Source organism: Ctenocephalides felis, unplaced genomic scaffold (genome assembly GCF_003426905.1).
Source record: "Ctenocephalides felis isolate EL2017-DRISC unplaced genomic scaffold, ASM342690v1 CF-g0.4_SCAFFOLD_01886, whole genome shotgun sequence".
NCBI lineage: Eukaryota > Metazoa > Arthropoda > Insecta > Siphonaptera > Pulicidae > Ctenocephalides > Ctenocephalides felis.
In genome coordinates this window covers 78,005,849-78,032,807 of record NW_020538040.1, presented here as the reverse complement: position 1 = coordinate 78,032,807, position 26,959 = coordinate 78,005,849, and the positions used below count along the sequence as shown (strand labels likewise).

Here is a 26,959-nt window from a genome sequence, read left to right as displayed (position 1 = left end):
CAAAAAAGGATAATTTTTCTTAAAATTTTTTGTGTTTCACGATTTCTTTAAAAATAGTAAAAATTGAAATTTGGGGGAATATAGTATATACCAGAGAAAAGTCTATAATGATGATTCTTTAAAAATTTCAAGTGATTCGGCTCAAGAACTCAAGAAATCGTGTACATTGTGTTGAAAAATTGAGAATAACGTGTTTAAAGTTACGCAAAAAGAGGAAAACAGAAAAGGATTATCATGGTCAAACAGCTGTATCTATAAAAATAATTTCTTGTACACATATTTTTGAATAATAAAAATTGGAAAATATGAAACAAAATTTGAAAACGCAATTTTTTTTTAATTTCTGCACTAGAATACCCCCTTAAAATATAAAAATTAGCGAATTAACGGTTAGAATGTAATCAAATTTCAGCTTATCGAAAAGATGAATCTAATGTGAAACCCTACATCGGAGTCTTAAAGAATATTACAATGGAAAAATTTCACACAACATGTCTGAATGAGGTGAAAATTTAAATATATCGCACCTTGCGTTAATACACAAGTTATAAATATATGTAAGAAAACACACCATAACTAATATTAATTTTAAATAAATTTCTGAATATTCAATTGAGAAAGTGAAAATATTCCGATGTATTAACGTCTGAAGTGCAGAGATGTTGATTTCTGGAGCGATCGATTGCGAACGAATGTTTATTTTGCAGGTACATCAAACACAAAATTAAACACACACACACATATATATATATATATATATATATATAATTATATATAAAAAAACTTCAAAGGCTTCAAAACTATCTTCCACTTATATGTATATATACCCAGGATTTAATTTAAAACTAAAATTAACACACATGTATAACACACACACATACATATATGTTCATTAATATATATCTATACTATTGATTTATAGATATATATTAATGAATATATTCATTATTATGCATTATATATACGATTTGGTTAATGTTAGAAGAGCAACACCGCAAGACAATATTTTGATTGTTTAATTAAAATTTCAAATTGTATATCATATACCTATGGATCATATACCGTAGTAGGATCACTCTATAAATATATCAGAACATCTATGTCAGCCGAAAGACGTCGGGCTACTGAAGCATAAACCGAATCAAAGCAATTTTACATCGTATTCATCCCTCAATCAAAACTGCATGTGGCTTTGTAACTACAAATTACACTCAATCTCTGCAATGATCTACTTTATGATTAAAAAAGAAAATTTTCTTATTCAAGTGCATATTTTTATCATTTAATTTGTCAATCGAAAATATTTATTCAGCATGTTGACAATGTATATTACAACATTTCATATAAAAATAAATATACTATTGATGGAATAATATTGTCATAATAAATTTAAATCCCGGATTTATTTCGACAATTTTTGAACGGATTTGTAGAAAATCATTATACACATTTAAAACAAAACTAGAAAGCTCTTTAATAAAGGTTTTTCATTATTATCCAAATTATGTCAATATTAAATGTTTTCAACGAGTGCGCCATTGGATGTGAAATGAAAATAATTATATTAGAAAATTAAATCGCAATGAATATTTTTCATTATTAATGTTTATTGTTTAGCATGCATAAAGTCTGGAGGAAATTAAAAATTAGTATCGTAATCCGGACGCTTTCTTTGATAACTTGAGCCATAATGATGGCTATTTAAATAAACATCGTAGGCCCTTGAGTCTCCATATGGATTATATTCTGGAGCTATGGACATCATGTTTTGCGGGGGTGCATTTCTAAATCCTTGTGGGGGCGCTTTCCACGGCGTGTCTCGGAATATCTCTGCCGGATGAAGTTGGGATGGACGTGTCCACTGCGAACGCCAACTATCGTATAAGTTGCTGCCAATATTGTCATTATCCATCGGCCGCTGCAAACAATTCATCAATTCAAAACATTTTTCGTATTTTTTTAATTTCTGCGCAAAACTTTCTCAGGTCATATGTTTAACATAGATGCATTAGTACTGCATAATAACAGTAAATAAAATAATAAAACTCGCATCATCTTCTATGTACGTCTATGTTAAGTATAGTATGATAATATGTAACTAGTTGCTTTAACTTCCCGATACGTATTCATAATTAACTTAGTCAATAAAAATTGTGATTCAGCTACTTATTGTTAGATATTATGTTCCACGGTTTATTTCCAAAATAAAATGTTCGCTATTACTAAAAATGGATCAATGCGATTTCCAATTGATGTCTTTCAAATATACCAATAATATTTGTAACTGATTAATTAAATTAGTTGGTTTGGTACATTTCATTTCATTAATTTTATGTTCCATTTTATTTAAGTGTGGACGTCGACTATAATCAGTAGCTACACACAAAACACAGAATGTGCATGTTTGCTCGGTATGGATTCTAACTAGAATCACTCAAGCGCGCGGCAAAATTCTAAACGTTGATGATCTTTTATGAATTAACTGCTTGTCGTAGGCCTATAATATTTCAGACTACAAAATTTCTCGTCACATAAAATTACAACAAAATCGTCAAAAATGTTTTTTCAAAACGGCCTGCCAATTTTGACCAAAAACTAATCAACGCAATTGCCTATCATTACCTTTTAAACACTTTTTGAATTCTCAAAATCGGCTTACACACACCCACATACACATGCACATGCACACACATACACACATACCTTTATCAAATTTGGTTTCATTCAACTCAGAACTATTTGAAACATTAGAAAACATAAAAATAGCAAAACGCATTTTTTTGCAAAAACAAACTTCTACGGGAAGTTAATACATATCCCAAAATTGTATTATAATGATTGAAATGATTATGCATACAATATTTAAGAATTTTAGTAAAATACGTGTTGATATCAGCCAACAACAATTCAGGCGAAAATAATAAACTAAGTAATAATCGCTGGAATACCTTTGCCTGCTTAGTTGATTGATTCCATTGGTCCTCTAGATTAACATTATATAAATCATCAGCACCATAGTTATCCAAGCCTCCTATAAATTGTAAAATAAATTTTAATATGATATACATAATTTACCTAAATAATATTTTTCATGTCTAAATTCAAGTTTTTGTATATTATTTATTGACTGTTTCAAAAGAGTTATATGAAAATATACCCATGTGATTTTTGTTTAATTCTTGTAACATATCTTCTGTCAGTGGTACTGCTTTACTTTTCTTTTGATTATTTTTCTGTTTATTGACGAGCTGTGATGAATAAAATGATAAATTAAATTTAGTAAAAATTGATATTATTTAAGTATTATCACAATAACTTACAACTGTGACTCCAAATATAATAACGAAGCACAACGAAGCAAACCCTATAACAACAACAGCAATAGCCCATTGTGGCAGCAGTACATCGCTTTCGGAATATCCCACAGTAGAAGTTGGTGCCTTTGGAAGCACTAAAAATCAACATTTGATTAGTGTATTGAAGATATGTTTTGCATCGGGATTATTTAGTTATTCAATGTGCCTGCTCACCAACAAAGTCCGTATAAGTAGGATCGACCAAAAATTTTCCTAATGATAATTTTAAAGAATCATCTTCACTATCTTCTGTATCACTTTTATTTTCGGCATTAAAATCTGATTCAGGAGCAGGACTTAAAGCTGCATGAAATATTCGTTTTACTTCTAAAGTGCCCAGTTGACCTGGTAGATCTGCGAGTTCGACAAAATAGTCCACTAATATGCTTCCTTTACTGCAGAACAAAGAAATACAAACACATTAACTACAAATTAATTTAAAAATAAATATTCGTAATATTAGTGAAATTCATAAATATTCAAACAAAAAAATAATCTTACCTAAAACTATCGATTCTAACTTTCTTGAACCACTGTTTCAAAATGTTTGAGTTACTGTATGCTAACTCCAACTAAAAGTAAACAGTTTAATTAAATATGTGTGAATTTTTACATATTAATTTAATAAATAATAAGAACAAATAGAAACACGTTCTTACTTCAGATTGTACTTCATTTGCAAGAAGTTGCCACTCTTTAGTATGATGATCTAATAGTTCAGGAACCCAAGTGCTACCGCCTACAAGCTTGATTGTGGCGGCAAGAGAACATTCATTCTCACAGACACCAGGGACATGTGTAGTGGTTGGAGTCGACGTTGCCTGTTATAATATTTTGAGTAGAAATATATTTTGAACTTTGAAAATTAACAAATATTAATTAAATTATAACACAATATTAAAATGTTATTAGAGTAAGGTAAGTCCATTAAAAGAGATCAGACATAAAACACCTTTTTGATCACATATGTTAATATAATTTATCTAAATGAGACTGAATGGCAAGGCAGAACGTGCATTGTGAAATTATTTAACCACTTCGGTACGGCGCCTATTGGCCGCGAAACGTCGCTCACAGCCGGCATGCAGCGTCTGTACGCGTTCATATTACAGCCGTCTACTAAACGTGACGACAGGCTGTGTGCATTTTGCGGCCGTCAAGTATACTTGTCACTCGTATCGAAGTGGTTAAGTGTTTACATAATTCTTATAGTTCTCATTTATACTGTTTAATGATGTTTAAATTACAAATATGTCCCCTTAAGTCTCAAATTTGTTCTCAGCAAGAGCTGACACAGCTGCTTCTGAATTTCGAACATTGCACCATGAAGCAGATAATACTTACTACTTCACTTTATATTATTTATATTCTCACCGTAGTTGTTTATTTCACTTTAGATTATATAACTACTTGCCTCAGTAGTTGTTGTCGTTGTACTGGACGTCTCACTCAAGGCACCTGGATCATAACCCTCGGGGAGTAATGATTTATTTGCGAATGCTATTTGTTGAGTTCGCTGCAACTCTAGAAGTTTTTCAATAGAGATGGGAGTTGTTGAAGGTGAAGGCCAACCGGTAAACTCGGTTGTTGACCGACTAGGCCATGCTTTCAGCGTCGATGTACGAGGAGTCGTCACAGCATTTCCATCCGAGCCAGGGCGACGGGCGTCATTTGTTCTTGAAATCGGCTTGCGGCCACCAGGACGGCTCGGAAAAACAACCTTTAAATAATATGCATAATTATATATGTTTACTTAGATATAAGATTTTAAAAATCTATCTATACATTTATTTCGTATATATCGAACAATTATGTTCAATACAGCAATATGTATATAAAATTGGTCACAAGTCTAAGTCTTATATTTAATATATAAGATAGCCTTATAGCCTTTTGTTAATTTCAATTTTATACGAGAGCAAAATTTCTTATACATTAATACAGAATCTCAAATCAAGTGAAAGGCCAACATCGACTTTTCAACTATCTTCAACTAAAAATTCGAGTAAATTGCCCCAATAGTTGAAATGTTTGTTTAGAGTAATATATAATATTATCAATGTAAATCTTATGAAAATTCATTCATTGGTACGAACTCAAAATTTTGTAAACAAAGTACAGAGTTAGTAATAAAATCCTCATAAAAACTATTAATGTATTATGTATAAAATAAACACTCATTTTTTATTTCAAAGTGGTTGTTTTTAACTCATTTTTCGCCGTATGTTTAAAACCTCTGGATCATACAAAAAACTAATAGGCTCTGTGCTTTAAAAATATGAACCAATTATTTTTGGTCCAACCAAATTCTTCCAATCGTTCCACCCAATTTGTAACTGATCTATACATACATGCATAAATACATATGAGTACATAGTGCTACTGCCACTACTACAGAGATCTATTTTTCTTAAGTATGTCAAAATGGTCATAAGTAAAGATATAAATAAATTATATTGATTATTTTGTTATTTCAGTAAGTTACCTTGTGAGAAGTTAAAAATAAACGATATTAAAATAAAACTAAAATTTATTTAAAGACACTTGCGCTTGAACACGTGCGGAATTAATAGTTATAAACGCTGACTTTAATCATACTTGTGTAAACCTTTGTGCTGAAGATGAACAAGATCAAAGCTTGAAACATATACGAAATAAATGCATGAAAATTAAAAAAAAGAATTGTCACAGTATTCAATACGTTATTAGACCAATTACAGTGAACCAAGAACTAATAACAAAAATAATAACTATAAAATATGTAAGTGTATAACAAAATGAATAGATTTTTCATTATCGGGCAAACTGTATAATTATCGTAATTAAATTAAAACATGTTATTCCCCAAGGGTAATTAAGTGTCCAATTATAAAAGTGTCGTAATATTCTAAAAAATAGAATAAAAGTTATATGTCATTTGTTACCTTTAATCCACCACCTGAAGGTTTTTCAACCGGTTTTTCAATTGGCTTTTCTTTAGCTTCTTTGACCGGTTCTACACCTCCGTTAAATCCTTGTGGTAACAATTTAGAACTAATATTCTCGAAGGTTAAATTCTTTAGTAAACTATCAATAGAACTATTACTACTTTTATTATCAGTCTTAATTTCTTCATCAACATGTTTAACGGTAGTATGAATTGCTTCTGAAGTATTTTCATTGCTAGTTTTAGAACTAACTTGCGGTGGCACGTATCCCGGGGGAAGTAAGGAGCTGATATCTATCTGCACAGCACCTCCCAATATCTTTTCGGTTTGCGATAAGTCTTTTGTTTCCGACATGTTTTTCTCAAGCCTGTTCTTAAAGTTGAATTGTGAATTTTGTCCAGCAATTTTATTATCGTCATGAGATTGCTCTAAACTTCTACCTGTTGTACCATTTCTATGTTTTACCTCAGAATCCGGTTTGCTCCAAGGAGCTGTTGTAGTTTTTCTATTGTAGTTTCGAAGTTTGAAACCAGGAGGCAATAATGCAGATAATTCAGAATCTACTTTCGGCTCAACTTTTGTAGCTTTATGCCTTGGCCTAAATGTACTAGTAGTCACATGCAAATTTGGTATGAATTTTCTAATTGGTTTCACATCCACCGGCGATGGTTGTTGAGTTTCTCGAACCGGTGGAGCGGCAGTGCTGGTTGCGTTATTGATATGCTGCATATCTGTCAATACTGCAATATTGTCAGAAATATTATTAAAGGCTCTGGTAAGAAAACTACTGGAAAGTTCTGATTGCAACTGATCTAGTTTATCAATTATGGATTCTGTTGACGGAATTGGAGTTACATCTTGCACAGAATCAGGAAGGACTGTAACATCACTAACAGTGGTGTCGGTAGAAAAATCGTTGATACCAATAGCTTCAGTTACAAAATCATTACCATTTTCTTCTTCCGAATCTGTTTCTAATATTGGTTTGATCTGAGATACACTTTTACTGGTTTGCACTGATCCTATGATAAACCAACCTTCGGTATCATTAGTAAATGTATTATTGAATGTTTCTATTGATGCTGGTTTAGTAATATCAGGTAATATTGTACCATTTATCACGCTTTTCGTTGTGACAACTGATACAACTTCGTGAATTAAAACTAACTCTTCTGTCGCAGACTCAGGTTTAATTTCATTAACAGTTGTTGATGTTTCAGTAATTGGCACATCTTCATCATTTTGTGGTAAATCATCGATTTGCTTATTTTCTTCATTTTCAGTGTATTCTAATTTTTTGTCGTTGGTATCATCATCGACGGTATCTTGATCATCAATTTCTTCCTGTTCATCTTGTATTTGATCATAACTATTATCTTCAATTTCGGTTATTTTTTCTTCAGAATTCGGCTTATCAGCATCGTTAACTACAGACTTATTATCAGTTTTATTTATTTCATCATTTTGTGATATTATCTCTGGTGTAACCGTTGCGTGATCTGCCAAATCCAACACCGCCAACATTTCTGTATTATCAATAAGACCACTATCAATGAATTCTTTGAAATTATCATTTTCTACCATAGTAACTGCATTCATTGTAAGAACATCGAAACCATTTGTAGTATTAGGTACTGCTGATGTTGGACGGACTGTTATGATGTTTGGATCATTTTCTGACTCAGGTATATTTTGATCAAGTTGTATATTGTTTATTTTATAATCATTATTTACTAATTTCTGGTTTGGCATATCGTCTACGATGATGTCTTCATCATGTGTATCTATTTCATCAAGCACCTCTTCAACCTTTTTCTTGTTTTGCTGGTTGTCATCATTATCACTATTTTCATACAATTTTTTATTTAAAACATCATACTTTAACGAGCCATTTTCTTTATTGATTTCATCCTTTATTGGTTTATTATGTACATCCTCGTCTTCTTCGATGAGTATATCAGGAGAGTCTTTATGCAATTCTTCTTCTCCTTCATCGTAATATTCTTCATCGCCTATATGAGAATAAACTTTTGTAAGCAAATTATTGAAAATGTGAAGTAATTATAAAAAAATATAGTACCTGGTGGCGTCGTTTCATCGAAATCACCTTTTAAATTTCCAAAAACTGAGTGTGTTGTAATGGAAATCTTTTTCTTGTCAACAGCTTCTCCTAAATTCTGTTTCTAAACACAAAAGATATTTATAAGTAAACAAAATATAATTTGCAGTAATATAAATATTACATCCATGAAAAATGTATATAATATTATTTATATACAAATTTTTCATTTTATTCGCGCTGGTTCCGCTCATTACTTTTATTATTATTAATATAAAGGTACTTCTGAAAAGAAAATTTTGCTATGACATGAATGCGGCCATAACACTTTGTAAGTTATGTTTCTCGTTTCCTTGTTATATTAAATAACAAACTGAATAAAGTAGAAAATATCCTATGTACATTTTCATAAATATCACCAGTACTTCTTACAGATAAAATCTTCATATTACAATATATCCAGTGCTGGATTTACAGTAGGGGCAGTCGGGGCTAGTGCCCAGGGAATGGAAATTAAGAAAAAATTATATATACACGTAGAACAAGCATGTAATGCGTGATAAATTTTTTGCAATCAAATAGTTATTTTAATTTTAGAAAAATGAGACCTAAAAAATGGGGCGGCATTTTCGTCAGTGCCCCAGGACGCCAAATTCCTAAATCCGGCCCGGAATATATCACCATTTTGTTATGACCATCATTTATTACAAATTTTTCGTTTTGAACGTACCTGTGATCTTAAGTAGGCATCAGTGTTTCTGAATGTTACAACTGGTGGTGCATCAGTACGATTAGGTAGAAATCGGCTATTAGATGATTGTTTCTCTTTTGAACCAGAATAACGAACTTCGTAATCGTAATCTTTCCCCTGTTCTTCCGCGGGTACTATAAATGGTCTACTTTTATGCTGTGTTGTACCAAATATACGATCCGTTTCACGAAAACCGAAGCTGTTCAAATTACGTTCTTGTGATGAGAAAGGAGTTCTGCCGTTGCTGTGATATTGCTGTAGATAATGAGGTCGTATTGATTTTAACAAAAGTTGCTGATGTAGCAGAAAATTATCTAAAATCATTTCTATGATCTATATAATCATTATCTAAATCAAAATTGTCTAAAATCATTTTTTAAGATCTATATAAAATTAACAAAAATATAACGCTAATTGAGTTTAGACTTTATTTGAAATTTTTTTGGAACTATTTACAATAGCTTAAAGGCAGTGGTGTTAATTAAATTTACCTGTGCCGGTATTCCAGCTCTATCTGGAGAGCTAAATGGTTTACCCGATATATTGTTGTTATTAAATATTGTGCTGGCGAATGATCTTTCCGGTGGCTGAGGAAAACTTCTTATCGGAGCTGGCTTATGTTTAGAATCACTCAAACCCGGCAACCTAAATCGCGGCTTGTTAAAACCGACGTCGCCCAAATCAAGAGGAAAGGAATTACTGTGAAGTAAGTGCTCATTTGCCGTTTGCTGAAATTAAAAAATAAATATCAAATAAACATCTGATATAATATAGGAACGTTGATGTAAAAACAATATACACATTAACGTAATTATATTGCTTATAATTTGGACGTGTCTATAAATAATACCTGCAATCCAACTTGTCCCAGAAACCTGTCATGTGTATTTGGCGGATGTTTGTGAAATTGAGATTGCTGCGGCAACGGCTGTACGTGCAAATTCGAAAGAAAACTATTTGAAGATGGTTTTATAAACGGCGAAGGTTGATGCCTTAACGAATCTATCGGAGATGACTGAAAATAAATGTTTTTATTTATCACTAATCTGTCTCATCTACTAATTGTAATACCTAATTTATTAATATCAGGCCCTGTGGCATTATCATTGAGTGGCTTTAGCTGGTGTCAAGCTAAAACCTAAAATATGTAAAACAGCTATGTACAACTTATTAATTTCATTTATAATGTAAAAAGCTGTATTTATATACGCCTTTTGTCAGCGTTCTTCAGAGCTAATTGGTACAATGAATTACTTACTACTGGATTTTTTTTCAACATTCGACTCTGATATTAGTATCATTTTTATAATCGAAATGGTACCTAAGACAACTTTCCTGATTGTATCTATAGACTGATATGCTATGCAATAATTCTACATTAAACTTTATATATATCAAACAATTCACTTTTATCTTACGTCTAAGACTGATTCCCATCAGCTTTTGGAATAATAGATCATGAAATTGATCGACGTTGTCGATTATGTAGTTGATCGACATAAATTGATTATAACATAACATACTTTATATATATATATATATATATATATATATATAAATATATATATATATATATATATATATATATTAATATATATAATATATATATATATATATATATATATATATTTTCACCCAAATTGAATAATATATTATGTATAAATAGCATTACCTGAAACCCCTGAAAGTGAAACTGATCAGCACCAGTGTGAAAAGAATCAGAAGGTTGTTGAAAATGCGTTTGAAGTCTTGGATTTTGGAACAACAGCGATTCTGCAAAATATAAACTCATGTTAGTTTTAATAAATTATCACTTCATTGTAAAATTGTGATTGAAAGATAAAAATTATTACCTTGTTGCCAACTCCTCGCTGGTCCAAACCCCAAAACTAATAAGATAGAAACTATTGTCCTTATGCATCGTTCTCTGGTCATCATAGGATTAATCGATTCCATATTATAAATAGTACACTAACGCATATTTATTTAATTCCTAATTAACGCGGCATTTGATGATGCAACTTAAAAATTAATTTATATTTTTGCATCTAATCATTTATTTAGAAAATCATATTTGTTCTGAATTTTATGTTTGGCTACCACTAGACTCGAACAAACCCTCACTAGTATTCTGAAATAAAAAATAAATTGAACTTAAAATAAAACAAATATAAAAACATATGTTATTCTACTTATGTTTGATAGTTAAAATTTGAAATATTTTGGAAAATCAATTGCTTCATTGAAATAATAATAACGATCATATTATTCCATTTTCTATTTCTATACTGAGTAGGTACTTCTATTTTACTTTCAATGTTGTAATCAATAATATATCACAATGGCAAGAGAAAGTTGAAAATTGCATACAGTTCTACTAGTCTACTGCGCTTGCATGGGTGATGCATTAAATAAAAACATACGAATTGTGTTATGCTATTTTTGGCCTTACTGGTATAATAAATAAATTAGATTAATAAGCTAAAAATTGCCCAAATTTGTTGTATCATTTTTCTTTTTAGAGAAAAAACATTTTTAAGAAACAATGCCTCTAACTTTATTAAACAGTCTTTTATTTTCATATTTTTATAAAAAAAATATGAAAATAAAAGTCAAAGCCAGGTAAAAAAGGGTACATACAAAAAGTTATATAGAAGATACTCTTATATAAAGAAATTCCAATATTTATAGCGTAACAAACTACGAGTTTAATTGTGTTATTTGTTCTTGCCGATTTTTTTAAATTAACGCATATAAATATATTTATAATTAGGCAAAATGAAAAAATATTAGTTATTTTAATTTAGTTTAATCGAAAATTTTATTCATTGAATGTGATTTTTGGGTTTTTTAAATAATTTGTGTGTTTTATCTACTGAAAAAAAGTGAAAATGAAATTTTTTTTTCAAGATACTCTCATATATCAACATAGGTATTAAAAAAGCAAAAAAAAAATTAGCTAAAAGGATTATCTAAAGGATGTTTTTTACGCTAAATAATTTAAATATGATTTAAAGTAACAAATGCTATTTAAGTATGCAATAATAATCAGTTTTTCTAAAATATATATTTTTCTCAAATCAAAATTACCGGCGTTATTAGGAACTTTTTTAACTTCCCGTAGGGTAAGTTATTGCAATCGTCCAAAAATCGAAATTGATAACTTTTACATTTCTTCACGTTTTGAAGGTTCCTAACATTAGGTGTACCTCAGAAAAAATGGATGTGTGTGTATGTGTATGTATGTATGTATGTTTGGAGACAATTTTTCGTCAACGTTTTCGGGCGCACGGATCATCCGATTTGAATGGTTTAAAATACATTCGATTTCTTTTAATAGGAAGATGTGCTGATTAGTTTTTGGCAAAGGCAGGTCCAGCCGTTTCGGAGGTACCAAGCTAAATGTGCGAAAAATGGTAGTTTTTGAAAGAAATAAGCATCCAATTTGAATGATTCAAAAAACTTTCTGCTTGTGTTGACGAAACGATTGTTTTGGAAAAAAAAATTTTAATTCCCGAATATCGAAAATAAATCGAATTTTATTTTTTTTATGACTAAAGCCCTAGAATCACTAATATAGTAATAATAAATAATTTTAATTGTGCAATTCTGTTTATATAATTTTTACGAATATTAGATAATGTGTTTAAATTTGATTGATTAAGTTTTGTTTGATTAGTTTTCTGTAAACATAAGTATGTTACAGTATTTGAAAAAATAATCTAGTTGAAAACATTTAATATTCATCGAATATTTCATTACTGTACGGGAAGTTCCAGCAATTTGCATTAAGACGATGCCATTTACCACTAATTATTCGATTATATTTTTATATCAATGATCTAGGGCTCTAGGCTATATTAACCCGTCTTTGGAATTTTGAATTCAACATCGTATTGTTTAATATAAGCACACTTGTTGTATATATTATTTTTAGATATTTCCTGAGTAATTATAACCATATTATCAAGTAATTGCAAAGATTCATTTTGAATCTATACTTTTCAAAAACGCGGAACAATCCGGGACAAATAATCCGGGAATGTCCCGGCCAAACCTGGACGTATTGTCACCTTAGAAAAAAGCGCCCTGTGGTAGTAATAATTTCTATAACCATGGTCACCTTAAAAATCCCGCATGCACATTTGACCAGTGAAAAGATATTTTTAACACAATGCTTTAGTATTAGAGAATAAATTATATTGGAAATTTTGCCAGCTCGAATTTTACTGCCTTCGGTAAAGTTTATTAAAATGACCTATATGATTAAAATCGCAATGTGATCCAATAGTATGTATGTATTTGAATGTATGAATTATAAATACATATATTTTCTCATTTTTTTTAGTGAAAATCATTAATTTTGAGAGTCTGATGTGAATAAATTACCCATTAGCAGCCACATGCCTCAACGATTGATAACTCAATAATTATTTCACAATGTTGGATACTGGTAATTTTTTGCACACGAACAAGCAAATAAAGAAATTCAAAATGGCAACAATTAGGTTGCAGTTTCCTTCTCGGCAAGAAGTACTAGAAGTATTTCAAAATTACACATCGCAATTTCAATTTAAAATTGATTAAAAATTAAATTAATACTATACTTTAGAACCTTGTGATATTCATAAAATAGTAATGAAATTCGCAATAAAAAAATCATAAAAAAATTTCACATTTATCGTGATATCAATTTAGTCTCTTATTGAAGACTTCGCATAGATAGGTTTTATTTTTTATATTGCAGCAATCGCTCATTAACTTTTTGAAGAGTTGTTTATAGAAATCAATAAAATAAAGCCCGGTGCACACGACGCCAGTATTCCTTGTAATATGATTTCTATCGTAACAGGATTTCTAGCGAGCAAGAATTTTGCGCCAGATTTTCACTTATTTTATGATTAATATTAATTTCGTACATTTTCAAATAGATTATTATAAATATATACTGTGAATTTCACAATTTATATTTTATAGGTCTAAAATACACTAATGCTTATAAGTGTACAAACAGAGAATTGTATGAATTGTAAACAAAAACATGTACGTATCGCATCTGATTAGAATTAAGTGAAATAATAATAATTAAAAGATAATAAAATGCTTCAGTTTAAGGGGCACAACTAGTGTGAAATTTTCAAACTGTAGTCGAATTTTCATATTTTTTCATATTTCGATAGGTTATACCTTTAAAAATAACATACCAAAATTTCAAATCGATATCTTAAATAGTTTTTGAGTCACAGCCATTTAAAGAGTATATACTCGTATATAGTATATAGTATAACGATCATTTTATCTTTAAACGCGTTTTTCTCGAAACAGCATTTTTCGAATTTGCTGCAGCGATTACTCAAAAACAAATGATCCGATCACTATCAATTTTTTTGTACATGCTTTATATATAGTTCTCGTAAAATAAACTATCGATTTTTTGATAGGATCAAAAATCGAATTTTGGCAGTCCAAAAACTTTTTTATAAAAAACGCCGCCATTTAATCATTTTTTGATTTCTGTTTTATCATAGTTCATTTTACAGACAACATTATCTAGTTTAACGATTTTTTTTTTGGATTTGATCCACGTAGAAGGCCGGAATCACTGCAGCAGTGAAAGGCCTTTTTTGTGGCGTTGGAGATCGACGATAACTTAAAAGATATTTAGTTTTTTTCTTCAAAAATTTTGAGATGTGCTGATTAGTTTTTGGCAAAGGCAGGTCCAGCAATTACGGAGATAAAGAGCAATGAGTGCAGAAAATTTAAATCGAGTTTTTGAGAGAACGGAGCATCCGATTTGAATGATCTAAAAACATTCAACTAGTAATGATTGGGAGAAGTGGTAATTAGTTTTTGGCAAAGGCAGGCCCAGCCCATTTCGAAGATACAGTGCTAAATGTGCAAAAAATGGCAGTTTTTGAGAGAACTAAGCGTCCGATTCAAATGATTCAAAGAACTTTCTGCTTGTTTTAGCGAAACAATTAATTTTGGAAAAAAAATTCTTGTTTCAAATTTTTTTTTTTGAAAAAAAATTTTTTTTTTGTATATTGAAAATAATTCAGATTTTTATTTTAATTCTGTTCTAATATACTTTAAACAAATAATTTCAACTTTCCAATTCAGTTTATATAATTCTTATAAATATTAGACAATGTTACAATATTTATAATAATCTATTTTAAAACATTTAATATTCCTCGATCATTTCGTTACGGTACGGGAAGTTCCAGCAATTTGCTTTAAGGCATGATGCCATACACCCAACTAATTTTTTTTTAATTTTGAGTATTTTTGCAAATTTCGAAATTTTTGAAATAAAACGATTTGAATTTTTTTGTAATTTTTTGGAAATTTTGAATTTTTTTGATATTTCAGATAAAATTACGAAAATTTGAAAAAAAAATGCATATTTAAATTTTTTCGGAAATTTGAATATTTTAAAATTACTGAACTGCCTTTCCTAAACTAATCATTTATTCACGCCGCTATATATACACAATAGCTATTTACAAAATAAAAACTAAGCGCTTCCAAAATCGAAGTAAATGAATCAAGTACGCATTGATATTTTCGTGTCAAAATACAGCTGTCCTATTGGACACTGAAGGTATCGGCCACGAGATCGTTCATCTATCGCCGACATAGGACATGCTCCATTCGTAAAATACGGCAGGAATTTGCAAGGACTGAAGTTGTTATGAAATCAAATTTCGACGTTGTTAAGGCAACGGTTTTACTTAGAAATTATGATGAGTATACCGCCCTTGTGAATGCGTGAAATCTAGCAGGCCAGATCGCAAATTATGTCGCGCAAGATCGTAAATTATGGTTTATCATGTCGTTCCTAGGGTAACAAACAAACAAAAACTGTCCAGCATGAAAACTGGCGTCGTGTGCACCGGGCTTAATTCAAGTGATGATTCATGATTCACACCTATATTGATGGGATTATGATAATTTTAAGCTTATTTAAATACATAAGTATTTATGACTTAAATTTAGTATTGCTAGATTCGCAAAAACTATTCAAAATAACAGTTGTATGTATATATATATATATATATATATATATATATATATATATATACGAGGTGTGTTCAAAAAGTACCCGGAATTACTAATAATTAAATTTCGCGGGTCTGGAGTGTCTGATTGTCAAAATTTTTTTTTATTGTGTTGGTATACATGCCCCTAAAGTATGATGAAATTTTCAGCTATATTCACTGTTTACTTTGTCTGTGGTAGTCGCTAAGGTTCGACGTGTTTTTCTGAGCTCGACGATTTTTACAATGGAAGAATTGAAAAGTCAAAGAATTTGTATTAAATTTTGCGTAAAAAATGAAATAAAGTGTTGCAAAGTGCAAAAATTCACCAGATATGGCTCCGTGTGACTTTTTCCTATTCCCAAAGTTGAAGAGACCCATGAAAGGACGGCGGTTTTCCTCGATTGAAGAAAATCGCTGAGAGTGCTCAAGGACATATCAAAAAGTGAATATCAAGGGTGCTTCGAAAATTGGAAAAAACGCTGGCATAAGTGTATTATATCTGGGGGGGACTACTTTGAAGGGGACCACATTAATGTAGACGAATAAACTAGCTGTAAGTGGAATTCTGTCTTAAGGCAATTAGGGCATCGTGCCGTAAGGCAAATTGCTGGAACTTCCCGTACCAAAAATTATTATTTTTTCAAAAACGAATAACATTTTTGAAAAAAATTTACTTCGAAAAAAATAGATTTTTGAGAAACTATAAATTTGACAAAAAATTACTTTTTTTAAAAAAAAAAATTTTTATTTGAAAAAAAAAAATTTTTTTTGAGAAAAAAATTTTTTTTTTTAAAACAATAAAATTTTTTGAAAAAAAATGTTTTCTTCATTTTGACATATTTTGGAAATTCTAAACTTTTTTTCAAAGCAATCGCACTGCTTGAACTGCATAGAGACGAAATGTCAAAGCTCGCAAGTGCCGCGCCGCCGTCTAACGCATAAGCATTGGTACGGAACCCATAGAAATGTAAAAAAAATTATAAATTTTTGTTAAAATCTCTATAAAATATCTGATAATTTGATGTGCATATGTCTAATGATCATTTTTAACCGCCGAATGGCATTTTTTTTTACTTTTTTCATTAGATCTCCGAAACCGCTAGACCTGCCTTCATGAAAATTTGATCAAATCTACATCTTGTCAATACAAGTAAAATATTTTTTGAATTTTTCAAATCGGACGCTCCGTTCTCTTAAAAACTGAGTTACCGTTTTCGGCACTTTTTGCCCCGTATCTTCGGAACGGCTAGACCTGCCTTCACCAAAAACTAATCAGCACGTCTCCTTATCAATACGAATTGAATGTTTTTTGAATTATTCAGATCGGTTGATCGGTGTTCCCGAAATCGTCGACGAAAATTTGTATCCGCACATACATACACACACGTACATACATACACACACACATACACACACACATACACACACACATATATACACACACACACACACACACATACATCCATTTTTTCTAAGGTATGCCAAAATGTTCAGAAACCTCTGAAACGTAAAGATATATAAAAATTTTCATTCTCGATTTTTTTGCGATTACTATAACTTGCCCTACGGGAAGTTAATAAATATTTTTTTGAAAAAACGAAAATTCTGGGTACTTTTTGAACAGACCTCGTATATATATATATATATATATATATATATATATATAAATAGGTACATAATTAACTTCCCGTAGGGCAAGTTATAGTAATCGCAAAAAAATCGAAAATGAAAATTTTTATATATCTTTACGTTTCAGAGGTTTCTGAACATTTTGGCATACCTTAGAAAAAATGGATGTATGTGTGTGTGTGTGTGTGTGTGTATGTGTGTGTGTATGTGTGTGTGTATGTATGTATGTGTGTGTATGTATGTGCGGATACAAATTTTCGTCGACGATTTCGGGAACACGGATCAACCGATTTGAATAATTCAAAAAACATTCGATCCGTATTGATAAGGAGACGTGCTGATTAGTTTTTGGCAAAGGCAGGTCAAGCCGTTCCGAAGATACGGGGTAAAAAGTTCCGAAAACGGTAACTCAGTTTTTAAGAGAACGGAGCGTCCGATTTTAATAATTCAAAAAACATTTTATTTGTATTGACAAGATGAAGAATCGATACAACTTTCATGAAGGTAGGTCCAGCGGTTTCGGAGATATAGAGGAAAAAGTAAAAAAATGAGCCATTTGGCGGTCAAAAATGATCATTAGACATATGCACATCAAATTATCAGACATTTTATAGAGATTTTAACAATAAGTATACATTTTGTTAACATTCCTATGGGTTCCGTACCAATGCTTATGCGTTAGACAGCGACGCGGCGCTTACGCGCTTTATATTTTGTCCCTATGCAGTTAAAGCAGTACGATTGCTTTGAAAAAAAAGTTCAGATCTTCCACAATATGTCAAAATAAAGAAAAAAAATTTTTCTTTTCAAAAAAAAAAAAATAAAAAAAAAACTTTTTTTCAAAAAACAGTAATTTTTTGTCCAATTTATAGTTTCTCAAAAATCTTATTTTTTCAAAGTAATTTTTTTTCAAAAATGTTAATCGTTTTTAAAAAAATAATAATTTTTGGTACGGGAAGTTCCAGCAATTTGCCTTAAGGCACGATGCCCTAATTGCCTTAAGACAGAATTCCACTTACAGCTAGTTTATTCGTCTACATTAATGTGGTCCCCTTCAAAGTAGTCCCCCCCAGATATAATACACTTATGCCAGCGTTTTTTCCAATTTTCGAAGCACCCTTGATATTCACTTTTTGATATGTCCTTGAGCACTCTCAGCGATTTTCTTCAATCGAGGAAAACCGCCGTCCTTTCATGGGTCTCTTCAACTTTGGGAATAGGAAAAAGTCACACGGAGCCATATCTGGTGAATTTTTGCACTTTGCAACACTTTATTTCATTTTTTACGCAAAATTTAATACAAATTCTTTGACTTTTCAATTCTTCCATTGTAAAAATCGTCGAGCTCAGAAAAACACGTCGAACCTTAGCGACTACCACAGACAAAGTAAACAGTGAATATAGCTGAAAATTTCATCATACTTTAGGGGCATGTATACCAACACAATAAAAAAAAATTTTGACAATCAGACACTCCAGACCCGCGAAATTTAATTATTAGTAATTCCGGGTACTTTTTGAACACACCTCGTATATATATATATATATATATATATATATATATATATATATATATACGAGGTGTGTTCAAAAAGTACCCGGAATTACTAATAATTAAATTTCGCGGGTCTGGAGTGTCTGATTGTCAAAATTTTTTTTTATTGTGTTGGTATACATGCCCCTAAAGTATGATGAAATTTTCAGCTATATTCACTGTTTACTTTGTCTGTGGTAGTCGCTAAGGTTCGACGTGTTTTTCTGAGCTCGACGATTTTTACAATGGAAGAATTGAAAAGTCAAAGAATTTGTATTAAATTTTGCGTAAAAAATGAAATAAAGTGTTGCAAAGTGCAAAAATTCACCAGATATGGCTCCGTGTGACTTTTTCCTATTCCCAAAGTTGAAGAGACCCATGAAAGGACGGCGGTTTTCCTCGATTGAAGAAAATCGCTGAGAGTGCTCAAGGACATATCAAAAAGTGAATATCAAGGGTGCTTCGAAAATTGGAAAAAACGCTGGCATAAGTGTATTATATCTGGGGGGGACTACTTTGAAGGGGACCACATTAATGTAGACGAATAAACTAGCTGTAAGTGGAATTCTGTCTTAAGGCAATTAGGGCATCGTGCCTTAAGGCAAATTGCTGGAACTTCCCGTACCAAAAATTATTATTTTTTTAAAAACGATTAACATTTTTGAAAAAAAATTACTTTGAAAAAATAAGATTTTTGAGAAACTATAAATTGGACAAAAAATTACTGTTTTTTGAAAAAAAGTTTTTTTTTTATTTTTTTTTTTTTGAAAAGAAAAATTTTTTTTCTTTATTTTGACATATTGTGGAAGATCTGAACTTTTTTTTCAAAGCAATCGTACTGCTTTAACTGCATAGGGACAAAATATAAAGCGCGTAAGCGCCGCGTCGCTGTCTAACGCATAAGCATTGGTACGGAACCCATAGGAATGTTAACAAAATGTATACTTATTGTTAAAATCTCTATAAAATATCTGATAATTTGATGTGCATATGTCTAATGATCATTTTTGACCGCCAAATGGCTCATTTTTTTACTTTTTCCTCCATATCTCCGAAACCGCTATACCTACCTTCATGAAAATTTTATCGATTTTTCATCTTGTCAATACAAGTGAAACGTTTTCTGAATTATTCAAATCGGACGCTCCGTTCTCTTAAAAACTGAGTTACCGTTTTCGGCACATTTTGCCCCGTATCTTCGGAACGGCTAGACCTGTCTTCGCCAAAAACTAATCAGCACGTCTCCTTATCAATACGTATCGAATGTTTTTTAAATTATTCAAATCGGTTGATCCGTGTTCCCGAAATCGTCGACGAAAATTTGTATCCGCACATACATACACACACGTACATACACACACACACACACACACACACACACACACACACACACACATACATCCATTTTTTCTAAGGTATGCCAAAATGTTCAGAAACCTCTGAAACGTAAAGATATATAAAAATTTTCATTCTCGATTTTTTTGCGATTACTATAACTTACCCTACGGGAAGTTAAAAATGTACAAAATTTGTCGTATTGTTACTTTAATCGTTTTTCTTGTAGATTTATCCACTGAGGAAGAGTCAAATTGAGATTCGAAACGTATTAAAGTTATTAAAATTTGTTTAGAATTATAATTTAGTTTTCTTTCTATTATCTGTATGTGTGCTTGTTTAAACAGCTTTTTTGTTTTATCTATATACCTTTCAACATCTGAAAAAAATATGTATGGTAGAGCACAGATATCTTTAACCTTATTTGTAAGTAGAAGGCAAAAGATGTATAACTAGCCACCACCTTGATTCTGACGACGCTATAATTCTATAGCGTCGTTTTTTATATTTTTATATTCATAAATGATAATTTTTGAAAATCTATAACAAAAGTATTTTCCTTTGTTGTTAGTTTTGTTGTGAGCACTATTGTTGATTTTAAACCTTAATATAATTTTTAAGTATACGTTATTTAATTATTTTATAAGATGTAATGTTATTTTTAAATTAGATTCAACAGTTTTTTTACATAACTTTTATAAAAGCTTGCTTGTGAATAGGGTAAAAGAAACCAACTGAACCTTCGCCCTGGAAAAAGTGTAAACAACCAAAAATTTACGCTTTTAAACCTACTTTTACTCTATCCACATACAAGCTTTTATAGAAGTTGTATAAAGTGAATAAAAATGTAAATTGAGTTAAAGAAGCAATTAAATTAGTTTAGTAATTTTGTAGCATTTTTCTAACTTTATAATGAATAAACACTGCGAGTTACAGCAAAATCCGTCCAAAAAAATGTTAATGCAAATCACGAGAAAAAATTAGATCATTTAGATTAGGATTATTTTTGATTTGTTTCAATATTATTTTAGATTTTAACATTAATAAACTTAAATTAAAAAAAAAAAACAAATAAATTTCGATAACTTTATTTTTTAATTAGTAGTCTTGAAAATTATTTATTTTACTTAGATTGCAAACTATATTGCAATTCGACCGTTAATTAAAAAACTTAGTTTATGCTCAATCCCTGGGTCATAAATTTCAACGATTTTTCTGAGCACCAAATTAACTTTGTAGGCATCCTACAGGATTGGACGATATGATGAAAACCTCTGTGATTACGTTACGTACCAACAATTCATACTATTAATGATAGAAACGTTGTATCTCTACTGCAGAATAATTAGCAGGTTTGAAACATTTTCTCAATATGAAAATATTACACTTGAATCATTTCATTAATAACAGTTTCTAATAGTATTCAAAAAATAAAAAGCGTTTTACTATGCGTGTGGCGTACTATGCAGTGGCGTATGGCGCGGCATTTATGGTGACCTAATTGCTAATAACTTATTGTTTCCGATGAAACATATTGGAATATCAAGTGCTTAATATTCATGTTTATAGATTAAAAAATAATATATTGGCAATTTATAATCTAAAGACAGTTCGAATAAAATATACATGTACTATTAGTTAGCCCGATTAAGAATGATTTTATTCTGAAGTCAAATTTAATTCAGCTACATTGATCAGAATAATCGTAATCTATTGTTATTATAATATGAAACTTTCAAAGTTACATTTAAAATATAACTATTATAATATTTTTCATCATGATGATATACCATAAAGTAAAATTAAGTTCACACTTAAGAAAAGCACGTTTACCTTAATAGAAGAATTAATAAGCTGCTTGTTATAAACTTAAATAAAGTTTTAAGTTTCCCACAAAAAATAAAGACAGGCCAAAAAACTAAAGTGTAATTGACAGATGTCAATCAGTTATGCTCCAAATAATGATATTATAAAATAAATTGAATATATGCGAATTATTAAAACTGTAGTGACTATTATTAAAAATGAATGCAGGAAATTTAAATGTGTCTAATGAAATTTATATCTCCAAAGCCGCTGCACCTGCCTTTGCCAAAAACTAATCAGCACGTATCCCAATCAACAGGAATCAGTTTTTTTTTTGAACTAATCCGTATGCCCAAAATCGTCGATGAAAAATTGTATCCACACATACGCACACAACATACGCACATAAACTTTTTCTAAACTATGCTAAAATGTTCAGAAACCTCTGTCAGAAATATATGTCAAAAATTTTCATTTTTGATTTTTCGACGATTACTATAACTTACCTTGCGAGAAATTAAAAAAGTAGTTTTCAATTCATAAATAATTTTGCTTTCTAATATCACGTATAGTAGACCATTAATATAAATTCTCACATATCCTATATTAAAAATTTCTTTAGTTTTCAACCTAGAATAATGAATATTATTGTAAAACATGATAACACTTTGTTATCGACATTTGACTCAACAGTTATTATTATTATAAAATTATAAATTAAATCTTTTTAAAAACATTAAATAAATAGTTCAACAAAATTTTGATTCCCACCTATTATAATTGTCATTGTACACCCTTCGTCAATTTTCCATTAGAATTTTTCTTATTAGAATCAGTTGGAACAAAAAAGTAAAAATACGAAAATTATTCATAATTTCTATTATACAATGATATTATATATATATATACATATATATATATATATATATATATATCTTATATATAAAATTCTTCTGTAATGATGTATGTAAATATACTCTTCCTAAACGATTATTCGGATTTTGATAAATCTTTCTGAAGTTTGTTAAGGGAATTTTTTAGTATGTAATTATAAAAATATAGTAATATTGTAGACATAAATGGAAAAATTTGCAAAAAACAACATATCATTGTTTGACATTGAACACATTTTGATCTGCCAAAAACGTCGATTCATTTGAAATTTAAATTTAGTTTAAGCGAGCCCAGATAATATTAGTATATAATATCCATATTCATAATTATGAAAGAGGAAAATGTAATATCTACAATATTATTGCCGAAAAGCAGCTGAGATGTGCCAGAAATTAAAACAATATAACATACAATATATGTTTGGCAGATGAAATTATATAATTTAGTTTAATAAATAACAATGGTCTAAAATTGTATATACATTATTTTTTAAACTTATGCATATTGTATTTTGCTTTACTTTACTAAATTATTTAAATACAAAAAAATATTTCTACTTATTAAGAAAATGATTTAGAATTTTGTTTCATGTGTCAAAAATTCGTTTGTTCATGATCTTAATTTGTTTAAATTAATTCACCTAAGATCTTAACTAAAGTAATAATGTTTATTAAATTATTAGTAAGAAAAATGTAATTTAGAAATTGTAATTGCCAAAAAGCAAATAATATAGGGTACGCGATTAAACAAATTATAGACTATTATATATTATATAAATTATTGAAGCAATTTATTTACTATATTTATTTTTTCTAAAGTTCTTAAACTGATAAAAAAACTGCAGTTTCCAATACGTATATAGCTTATGCTAAGACCATAAATGGAAGGACATCAAATAGAATATTAAAAAGTATAGAATTGGATATTAAAAAATTTGGAACTTAAATCGAAGACGTGGGTACAGGACAACGCCTGTTGTGTCATCTAGTATATATACATATATATATATATATATATATATATATATAATATATAAATAATAATAATAAAGTTTACTTTTAAATACTTCAACTATCCATGCACTACACAACTATATATTCACTGTAATAGGTAAAGACTAACTTTAACACAAGTCAAACAGTCGAGGAGTTTTGCGCAGCAATACAATGTTTCTCATCATATATTAAGAATTTTTATAGTGCCTGATCCTACTCCTCCTTTTTTCGATAATATGCAGGTTATTGATCCGTAAGAGCAATGGCAAAAAGGTGTCAAAATGTTTAAAGTTAATATTGCACATACGATGAGTTGCATGTTATTAAATAAATAAATTGGAGAAGGCAGTGACCTGTGGTCAAGGATTAATGCACATGTTAACAAACTTATGAGTAATTTTGGGGAATTATCTTATGGGGAAATCCAATGTTAACCATGAAAAGTTAAAGAAAACTGAGTCAGACCAGACTTATTTTTCGGAGAAAGCATATGTTCAAGGTAAACTTGACACCTTGAGAAGAAGAGTGTAGATGAATCATAATTCTATTTTCGATTTAAACCATAAATAATGAAATAGGGAAAACTGGATACGGTTGTGCAACTTTTATCGGCAATAATTTTGTCAATTTACTAATTTGCTGGGAGAAAATTGAATTAAATACTGAAATACTGTTTTTAAATACGATGGATTAGTCATGAAATTAAATCATACAAGAAAAGGGCAAGTGTCACAACCGTAAACACCCGAGAGACGGGTGTGACAAGTATAAAAATAGAATGAAAAATAACAGCTATAAACACCAAAATTATTTTTAACTACTTTTAAAGTCAGAAATATGTAACACAACACAGCATAATTAATTAAACTAAGCTTATGAATGAAATAAAACAATATATGACAAAACCAAATTTTTTAAACTTGAAATTTTTATGAAATCTTTTATTTTCTTGTATTGAATTTTTGTGTTCTTTTCTTTATGGTATTTTCTTTTAATTAAGTTAGATTTTTTCAACTGTTTAAATTTCACCCAATAAGGACAAGAAATACACGTTACAAAATATACATGTAACGTAAAACAAATCTAATTGCTGGTAATTATAACTACTAATGTTCAACTTACAGCAAAATAACAAAGAAAGTAAATTTGTCTATATACAAGTAACAGATTTTATTAAAAGAAATCGAACAAAAGAACCTACGTTTGGCTCTTTAAAGTAAATTGGTCTACAGATCATGTTAATGTAGGGCGCTGACTCAATGGAAACTTGTTCAAATAAACATACTTAATTTTTCTCTCTTTGGACCGAATCTTAAAATCAGTGTAGTTTAGCTGTTATGATATTTGCCACTACCGTAACCTGCCACAACCGTACCCAGTATCCCCTATTACACAAAACTATATGTTAATAAATATAAAACAAAATCTTTATAACACTTAGAAGAGTATATATATATATATATATATATATATATATATATATACTATGAAATGTAAAATTGACTTAGTAATGAATAATAATTATCTGAAGTAGCAATTTGAAGGAGAAATTATGAAACAATAATATAAAAAAGAAATTCTTAAATTATAAGAAAGAAATTCTTAAATGTGAAATCTCGCAAAATTTTTAATAATTCATATATAGTATGTATGTATACATTTGTAAATATTATATATATATATATATATATATATGTGTGTGTATGTGTATGTATATCTATAGTGTGAGTACATATAAATGACTTATGAAACATGAAAGAGCAATATTAATCTACAATTTAACAATTGTTCTTTAAAGGATCATACACCTAAGAATTATTTATAGACATGATTATTTAAAATGTTACATGAATATAATATTATGAAGTAACTGTAAGTGCAAAAAACCAATCACTTTCAAACAAAAAGTTCTTACAATTTGGCAATTAGCAAAACACACCCACAACCATTTAATTTTATTTGTAATACCTGAATTTTTCACTTTCCGATGATAGACTGTTACAAACAATATTACAATCCAGAATTGATCGATTCGATGATATTTACATTAAATCTGAATCGTTATAACTTGAAGGTTGTATTCGAGAAATCACTTTCTAAAATACATTTCGGTCTTGGTTTCGCTTTACGCCACCATCCTTTGTGCAAGACTTTTGTCCAATATGTTTTGTTGTAGCATTAGAAATAAAATCACTTCGATATCAAATTCACTGAAAAGTCCTTAGTAATCCCAAATTGAACATTCCTTTAACTTCCTGCCTGGAACAATATCACTTGCATGAATAATATTGAAAATAACACTGATAGATTTACATAAATATATAAACGTTTTAATGGAATGAAATAGAAACGGTCACCACATTTATTACAATATGTATTTAGTTAAAATAAAAAGATACTTTTTCATTACAATCGTTTCATTTCAATAAAAGAGTAAAAGTGAGATTAATGCTGAACAAGGTCACAAACCTGACGCGTCGCGCACGTTATGGTAACTGACATTTCATATTTTGCTTTGTGTGTTCTCTGCGTTCTCTGTTTCAGGCGAGCGAACGACGGCGAATACGAGCGAATACTGTTATACCAGCGACATTTCGAAATGAGGCCGAGTACCCATGGACATCTTCGTA

General features: G+C 29.8%; 1 protein-coding gene across 1 annotated transcript; it reads right to left on the bottom strand.

The window, feature by feature from the left end:
* Window positions 1-1,538: 1,538 nt before the first annotated feature.
* LOC113378592 lies at window positions 1,539-26,918 on the bottom strand. Its single transcript, XM_026619135.1, has 17 exons — window positions 26,799-26,918; window positions 26,298-26,588; window positions 10,947-11,224; window positions 10,766-10,866; window positions 9,944-10,108; window positions 9,585-9,821; window positions 9,073-9,348; window positions 8,364-8,466; window positions 6,281-8,295; window positions 4,771-5,076; window positions 4,016-4,177; window positions 3,858-3,928; window positions 3,531-3,751; window positions 3,321-3,451; window positions 3,158-3,248; window positions 2,949-3,031; window positions 1,539-1,918 (listed from the first exon to the last, which is right to left on the bottom strand). Exons 3-17 carry the CDS (start codon window positions 11,047-11,049, stop codon window positions 1,640-1,642), a joined length of 4,344 nt encoding a protein of 1,447 aa, XP_026474920.1. The 5' UTR covers window positions 11,050-11,224; window positions 26,298-26,588; window positions 26,799-26,918; the 3' UTR covers window positions 1,539-1,639.
* Between the last annotated feature and the right edge of the window lie 41 nt (window positions 26,919-26,959).